This window comes from Hyperolius riggenbachi, chromosome 2 (genome assembly GCF_040937935.1).
Source record: "Hyperolius riggenbachi isolate aHypRig1 chromosome 2, aHypRig1.pri, whole genome shotgun sequence".
Taxonomy (NCBI): Eukaryota; Metazoa; Chordata; class Amphibia; order Anura; family Hyperoliidae; genus Hyperolius; species Hyperolius riggenbachi.
In genome coordinates, this window is record NC_090647.1 from 73,383,968 (window position 1) to 73,392,958 (window position 8,991).

Genomic DNA, 8,991 nt, shown 5'->3' on the forward strand with positions numbered 1-8,991 from the left:
TCGTAACTGTATACACGCACGTTGTCTGATACTGCACAGCATGCCCTGTGTTATCAGAATCAGAATCAACTTTATTCGCCAAGTGCGGCGGGAGCCGCACCCGGAATTTTTTGTGGACACACGGCAATTGGCATAACAAGCAACAAAACAATTGGCATAAAAAGCAACATCAACATGGTACAGATAGTGGCTACATATTTGACAGACAGTAACAGCAATTGGCAAACAACACATGGTACAGATTCTTAGCTACAGAGACACCCAGACGTCAGTTTAACAGACAGTTTAACAGACAACAGCAGCTCATAGTTCAGGTGGGCAGGACTATCTTATGCAAAGCAGACATATTGTATGGTGACATGTGGTTCTGTGTGGCCAGCTGGAGACAGTTCCTTCTGTGCGCGTTATTTCAATGGATTCCTTCGAACTGTTAACCCATCAACAGTGTTGCTTACAAATTTTCACTAAGGTCATTCGGATAGCCGAAACCAGTCTCGATGAGATCGGGCAAAGCTGTTCATGCAAGTATCCATCATAGTACCACTGAAGTGGGAAGTGCTTTTACCGGAGAGGGTCCTAACTGGCATAGGACCCTCTACATGTAAGTGGACCTTTCTGTATTTTAGAAAAGCTGATGTTTTATGCCTAATAAAAGGAATTTTTGCAAATCCGCTGAGAGCATCCCTCTTTATCTTCCTGTGCACGGAGTTTGCACTAACAGGTCTGGATATCTGACAAGAGGGATCTCTGGAGGTGGAATACATCGATTACGTCTATTACAAGAGTTGGATCACCTAGCATTGTGGCATTAACCTCATACAGATATATTTAAGATGATTGGGTCCTATCTTTAAGGCAGGGGGGCTCACAAGAAGGTTCAAAAGTAACTTTATTACAGCACCGGACAACGCGTTTCACCACCACGGCTTCCTCGGGTCAATAACAGTGCGATAAGGAGCATGCAGCTATCTTGGGCGCCCGAGAAATGCTTGTCCAGTGCTGTGATAAAGTTACTTATGAATCTTCTAGTGAGTCCCCCTTCCTTGAAGGTAGGACCCAATCCTCTTATATATCTCTATTGTTCCATATGCATATACTGTTGGGCGTTAGGAAAGAGTTGACATTAGGGGATCTAAAGTACTTGAGTTTCATCAAGGGTTTTGCCAGTAGGTGGAGCCCACATAAATTTCACCAACACCATAACTCAATGCACCGTAGTCTAAAATGCATTCATAGTCTATGATATCTGCAGATCCTCATACACACCTTGTTTAACAGACATTCATCTGCATATCTGACAATCATCTGCAGATCTGAAGATCCATCTTGGTGGATCTGATCTGCAGATGAATGTCTGTTAACCATTTCAGCCCATGGGATTTTTCACCTCATGCAACAGAGCAATTTTTACCTCCCATTCATTTGCCAATAACTTTATCATTACTTATCACAATGAATTTATCTATATCATGTTTTCTCCGCCACCAATTAGGCTTTCTTTGGGTCGTACATTTTGCAAAGAATTATTTTTTTCTAAATGCATTTTCACAGGAATATTAAGAAAAATGTGGTAAAAATTCAATATTTCTCAGTTTTTGACTATTGTAGCTTTAAAATAATACATGCTACCATAATTAAAACCTATGTATTTTATTTGCCCATTTGTCTCAGTTATTACACCATTTAAATTTTGTCCCTATCACAATGTATGGCGCCAATATTTTATTTGGAAATAAAGGTGCATTTTTTCAGTTTTGCGTCCATCAATATTTACAAGCTTATAATTTAAAGAGAATCTGTATTGTTAAAATCGCACAAAAGTAAACATACCAGTGCGTTAGGGGACATCTCCTATTACCCTCTGACACAATTTCGCCACTCCCCGCCGCATTAAAAGTGGTTAAAAACAGTTTTAAAAAGTTTGTTTATAAACAAACAAAATGGCCACCAAAACAGGAAGTAGGTTGATGTACAGCATGTCCACACATAGAAAATACATCCATACACAATCAGTCTGTATACACCCTTCCTTTTCAATCTCAAGAGATCATTTGTGTGCTTCTTTCCCCCTGCAGCTATCTTCCACTGAAGTGTCAGGCTGTTTCTTCCTGCAGAGTGTAGACAGCTGTGCCTGTATGTAATTCTTCAGTATGTGAAAGCCCAGCCAGCTCAGAGGAGGATTTATCCAGCTTGTAAAAGATAAGAGAGAAGAGAGAAGCTGCTCTCATCTAAATAATACACAGGCAGTGTGCAGAGAGGGGCCTGGAGGGGGGAGATGCATCACAGAACCACAACACTGAAGAACTTGGCAGCCTTCCAGACACAGGCCTGACAAGTCTGACAAGAGAGAGATAAGTTGATTTATTACAGAGATGGTGATAGTAGAACGTGCTGCAGTAAGCCAGAACACATTAGAATAGCTTTTGGAACTTGTAGGATGATAAAAAACAGGATGCAATTTTTGTTACGGAGTCTCTTTAAAAAATGTTTGTAATATACCCTCTTCACATGCATATTTAAAAACTTCAGACCCTTAGGTAACTATTTATTTATGTTTGTTTGTTTTTTTAATTTTATTTTTTTTTCTATTAAAAATTTTATTTGGATAATTTTTGGTGTGGGAGTTAAACAGTTAATTTTAAATGTAATAATGTGGGTTTATTCTATTAAAAAATGTATGTAGATGTAGTTTTACTATTTGGCCACAAGATGACCACAGTGAGATTTGTTTTGGTTTTTTTTCCCCTCCTGAAAGCGAGAAGAGGACAGGAAACATTTTTTTTTTCAGAAAGACCGCGGCCTCTGATAAGAAGCCGTCGGTTTTTCTGTCGGGGACTTAGATCGATGAATGGAAGATATATTCCCATTCATTGATATCTGGGCTAACTGGGGGGGGGGGGGGGGCGTTACGGGAGCGCGCAGCAGCCCAGCAGCTGCCGCCTGGACGTGACAATCACATCCAGGCGGCAGGAATGGTTAAGGTTTAGCGAGTGACATGTGGGTTTTTGTAAGGGAATTCCAGAAGAAGAGAAAGCTCATGATAAGTCCTGTATACTTCAAAGGGCAGGTGTACATGCCAAATAAATTGTCAGATGAGGCCATTAATGAAACCAGGGCTGAGGAGTCGGTTCAAACTTCCTCCAACTCTTCAGTTTACGATTCTTCCGAGTCCTCTAATTTGCATACAACAATCTTGTTGATTGAAAGTATGTAACACAAAAGGCATTTTATCACTGCCAAAGTTCAGGAATGTTAAAGCTATATTAAGTTGGCATCTGCTTTTGGAAGCAAAGAGCTCCTGGTCATAAAGCTGACACTTTACCCTGTCAGCCATCCGAGCCTGTCATTGCCAAAAATATGTTCTGACATGTGGTCTGTATAATAACATTTATCAGAGCCCCATATTACCCTGGTTCCAGCGTGCAGCCCAACCACCTTGCAGAAAAGGCCTCTACCTTTTGTATATCTGATATAGAAAAAGACAGTGCCAGGTTCAGCAAAGAAGCAGAGCTATGCACCAGGACCCAGCTGATACAGGGTTCCAGTAAATCTTATTAAACAAACAAATGTGTTGGGACATTCTTTTAACCATTTCCGTACCCGCAGCCTCAGCCCCCTTAAAGAGGAACTCCAGTGAAAATAATGTAATAAAAAAAGGGCTTCATTTTTACAATAATTATGTATACATGATTTAGTCAGTGTTTGCTCATTGTAAAATCTTTCCTCTCCCAGATTCACATTCTGACTTGTATTACATGGTGACATTGTTACTGTGGGCAGATTATGGAGCTGTTTCTAGCTGGTCTGGCTTTAACAGACAGCTATTTCCTGTCTGAACATTGTTACATTGTGACAGTTTGCCCAGAGTACCGTAAGGTACCAGAGCCTCTTGTGGGAGGGGTTTCAGCACAAAATCAGTCATACAGCGCCCCCTGATGGTCTGTTTGTGAAAATCATTATTTTTCTCATGTAAAAGTGGGTATCAGCTACTGATTGGGATAAAGTTCAATTCTTGGTCGGAGTTTCTCTTTAAGGGGGGGGGGGGAGAGTTGAACTTACTTGGGGCTCCTAATGGACCCTTACAGACGTTCTGCACCCGCGCAGCCACTCAACGATGCTCCGGTCCCCGTCTCCGGTTCACTTCCAGAATTTCCGACTTTAAATTCAGATGCCAGTGCAGCCGCATCCTCGCTCCTGCTGACGTCACTGGGAGTGTACGGCGCAGACCCAGTATGGTCTGCACCTGCACAATACGCTCTTGGTGACGACAGCAGGAGCGAGGACGCGGCTGCACAGGCGCAGTGGTTTTCCACCTTTTAAGTCGGAAATTCCGGAAATGAACCGGAGGCGGGAACGGAGCATCGGTGAGTGGCTGCGCGGGCACAGGATGTCTGTGGGGGACAGTTAGAAGCCCCAGGTAAGTTCAACTCATTTTCCCCCCACCCCCCTACAGTATTCCTTTAAGGACCAGAGGCTGCTAGTACGGTAAAACGCCACCTCCCGACGAATGGCTGCAATAATCCGCCACTCCCGTTGGTCACGACATTCTGTCCCCACCGCAGGTCCCTCTCTCTGCCATCCCTATAACGACAGAGCTCTGTGAGCCGGTCAGGAGCCGCTTTCATTGGCTCCTGACCATGTCAATCAATGTAAGCCAATAGGATTGGCTTACAGGGTTGACAGGGCCAGGAGCCAATGAAAATGGCTCCTGACCAGCTTACAGAGCTCTGCCGTCATAGAGACTGCAAGGTGAGTGTATTGCGGCGGGGAGAGAATGGTGCAATTCTCGGGAGCGGCATGACTGTGAAGAGGGATGATTGAAATCTACGTCCTGTCAGATCCGTGCTGCCTTACGCAGGACGTAGATTTCAACTGTGTCGGTCCGCAAGAAGTTAAGCATTAGTGTACCTCTGTGTTTTTTTTTTTAATGTAACCCAGAGATGCATTTTAACTAACCTTAGGATGTAGCTGTAGAGTAGCTACATGGAGGTAGTAAAATTGGTCAGTGATTGGCCCATCCTAATTAAAAGTTTGTACCAGGCTTAAGGGTGCATGCACACATTCAATTTTGATTGGTCAATTTTACCACTTACATGTAGTACGAGAGCTTATCTGCACAATATGTTCATAGCATTTTAAGGTTCCTTTTCCACTTTAAAAAGCGGATCGCAGCCATTTTGCATATTTACATGTAAATAGTTGTGCTCATTTCCCACTATTGTGTGCCGCTTTCTCCCCACAGCAAATGTTTGGCTGCACGATTCTTGCCACAATCCCGCTCAGTTCCCGACGGGTAAATGGAGCAATCATGGCTAGTTGAAATTGCTGCTTGCACGTACGGACCGCAGCACGATCACAGGTGGAAGTGCAGGCAGCAGTGGAAAAGGGCCCAAAGTCTGTTGGCCCTTATACTACATGTGGTGGTAAAATAAAAACTGGATGTGTGTATGCACCTAAAGAGGATCTGTAATGAAAAAAAAACCCTCTGGGGGATACTTAACTCGGGAGGGGGAAGCCTCTGGATCTTAACGAGGCCTACCCCGTCTTCCTCCGTATGCTTTGCAGGGACTCCCAGAATCACGGCGCGGTAAATACTTACCTACCGCGATCCTGCGCAGATGCACTAGCCGCTCTTCATTCGGGTTAAGGCGGAAATAGCCAAACCCAATTGATCTGCTCTACTAGGCAGACACCAGTCATTTTGTGCCAGTGCAGTAAAGGGGATATTATCGGGCTTGGCTATTTCCGCCTAGTCTGAAAGAAGAGCCGCTACTGCGTCGGATCCCGGCAAGGTAAATAAATCAATCCTATTCAAGCTTGTCGAGGGAGGATTCGAGGAGAGCCAGCACTGGATTCCCCGAAGCTACAGGGGAGGGGGAAGCCTCATTGGGACCCTGAGGCTTCCCCCTCCTGAGGTAAGTATCCCCCAGGTTTTTTTTTTCTGTTCAGAGTCTCTTTAAGTCAATTATTATTAATATTTAGTATTGATATAGCGACCAACTTCCCCACGCTGTCCCTCAGAGGAGCTCAGAATCGAATCCCTACCATAGTCATATATCCATCCTAGTCTAGGAACAATTTAGGGGGAAGCCAATCAATTTATATGAATGTTTTTGGAATGTGGGAGGAAACCCACGCAGACAAATGGAGAACATATAAACTCCTTGCAGATAGTACCCTGGCTAGGATCCACACAGGGGATACACGTTGCGTTCCCGCACTCGATTCGCGTCGATGCGCCGCTCGATTCGCGCCGATTTGTTTATTTCCGACATGTCCGATTCGCGGATCGATGGATCGTTAGGTCGATTTGCCATACTTTACATGGCATTCGACCTAAAAATCATCGAAATGCGCTCGGAAATGATCGTAAATAATCGAATTGTTGGGAATTGAGCGGCGCATTCGATGCGGGAACGCACCGTGTGTACCCAGGGTAAGTCCGCATTACAGTTGTCAGATTTAGAACTTAAGTACCTTGTCGATGAATGTGGCGAACTTGTTGTTGAGGCCCTGGAGTTCCTCCTTCTCTTTCTGACGGGTGATCTGAACGGTGTCCACTGATGGCAGGGATGGGTCAATGGATGGGATGTCGAAACCTCCTGGACCAGATCCCACAACTCCGACAGCAGCTAATGGCTTAATGCCCCCATACAGGTAGAACGGACTCACACCATAGCTGCCAACCTTGAAACCCTTAGTTGCTGCTAGCCTGGCTCTGAGAACACCTGATGCTCCTCCACCCCTGCCGCCTCCAAAGCCTGCTCCTCCGCCTGCTCCTCCGCCTATTCCTCCCCCAAATCCAAAGCCTGCACCACCACCGCCACCTCTTCCGCCCAGACCGAAACCCAGTCCAGCTCCTCCACCTCCACCAAAGCCTCTAAATCCACCTCCTCCTCCAGCAGCGGCACCTAGACCCACGGCCCTGGCGAAGCCAAGTCCACCTCCACCAAAACCCGCTCCACCCCCACCATAACCCCCACCAAAACCCCCACCAAAACCTGCTCCACCCCCAAACCTACCGCCGCCACCCGCTCTACCAGCGGAAAAAATCCGGGGCCCCGCATAGGAGCCCCCAAAGCGCACGGATGACCCGCTGACCTTCACTTGACTTTGCAATGTCATTCTGAGAGCCTGATGTGTCCAAACCTTAGAGCTCCAGAACAAAATCCCGGGCAAGGCGACCTCCAGTTATATACTCCAGTCCCCGGACCCGGGAAGACGCACAAACTCCGCTTCTCATTGGGCCAGGCTTCAGTTTAACACGAATCATCAAAATTCAGCTAGCTGGAATCAAACACCCCCCATCCCACCAGAGAGAGCGGAGCTTGGGCGCCCCAGGGCAGGAGAGATAGCTCAGTCAGGACAAGGGATAGCAAGCCGCACAAAGAATTAAGAAAATGTAAAACAGGCTAAAATTAAGCTCTTAGCCAAGGGCTGGCGTTGCCTTCCACCTGCTCCTGGGCTGGGGATTGTCATAACTTGTAATATTCTCAGAGGACCTTCATTCTTTGTAAAGCAGGTATACTGTACTTTGCGCATCTTCAGCTATTGGAGGGAGCAGAGCAGCTTCTGCCACGTAGGTCTTTCTCCCAAGGTGACAAAGTGGTGGCAGGGCATTGTCACTGGGTGTTTTGAAGTTGTGATGATGCTCAGAAGTTTTGTCGAGTTTGGGCTGTCTGCAAACCTGACAAGCAACTGTCAGATGTCAGAAACAATAATAATGAATAAGCCAATCAAGTGAATGCACATTTGCTTTACAAATCTTGTGGAAACATCCACTTTATCCAATTGTATATACATTTCCTCACTTGTTGCATTAACATAGGTACTATTCCTCATCAGAGCCTTATTATTTTGGCACAGGATAACAAGGATAAGATATGATGAACCCCAATATCCTAGAAATTGCCTTCTATCCTGACTAAGGCTCACTGCAAATCCGTTTTGCGATTCTGATTTTCCCTGAAAACATTCAACAGAAAAAACGGATCAAAAAATGCAGCATGCAGTAAAGATTAAAAATCGGAATTGGATGTAAAAAATGATTAAAAATCGGAATCGGAAAAGCATGCAGTGTGCAAGAGGCCTTAAACCTTGTAAACATGTACGACTCGAGGTGTGTTGCCCTGTGGGGATCGGAATCCGATCCCTCGGGGCGACATTGCAGGACCCAGTCTGTCCAAACACATTGCTACTAACCCGTAGGCTAGCGCCAGTGGGGCAGAGTTCTGACAGAGCAAGAGCAGCATGTGAGTGACATCACGTGGCAGGCAGCCAGGGTGAGTGGGGAAAACAGTCCTGTTGGCCAGGGACCGGGAGAGCATCCGGGGCTGCTGTACACGAGTTTCATCTAGTGTGTGAATAAGGTCTGGCTTTACCTTGACTCTTACACCCTGCCCGCTGGCCACCATCAGATGATGAGCAATAAGAAGGACAGCAACCCACTGCTGAGATGGGCACTTAAGAAAAAAATATACATACCTGGCGCTTCCTCCAGCCCCCTTTAGGCTTATCGCTCTCATGCTGTCCTCCTCCGCCGCCTCGTTCGTCCACAACTGGCCCTGGAAAATCCCCCAGTCGCGGGAAGTCGGCACAGGTGCAGTGTGTCTACGCACGCTCCCTCATTGCAGTATCATTGCCGGGAGAATTTTGCGCCGGCACAGTAGTACTGCGCAGGCACAGACCGCTCTGGGCGACAGGAGCGCGGCAGGACATGCACAGTTTTCTTTAAAGAGGTATAAAACGATGACATAATATTCAACAAAAACATGTTTTCCTACTTTTTATATGCCATACGGTTATCATATTTGCATTTGTGCATAAGTATTATTATTCATTTAGAAATTACAAGGTCCCAAAAGTACAGTTTTTTGCTTTGAGAGCTGCCTTTGCATTTTATTCATAACTGGTTTTATCCATGTTGTACTGAAAATGGTGGTAGTATATAATATGCTGTAAATAATTTTTTGTAACCCTAATCAGTGACCT

At 45.5% G+C, this 8,991-nt stretch overlaps 1 protein-coding gene across 1 annotated transcript in view; it reads right to left on the reverse strand.

Moving 5' to 3' along the window:
- The window catches only part of LOC137543910 (thread biopolymer filament subunit alpha-like), a 47,600-nt gene extending 40,374 nt beyond the window's left edge, over positions 1-7,226 (reverse strand). Inside the window, exon 1 of the mRNA XM_068264980.1 lies at positions 6,478-7,226. Within this exon, the coding sequence (XP_068121081.1) occupies positions 6,478-7,125 (648 nt within the window). The 5' untranslated portion in view covers positions 7,126-7,226. The remainder of the gene's footprint in view (positions 1-6,477) is intronic.
- Positions 7,227-8,991: the final 1,765 nt, after the last annotated feature.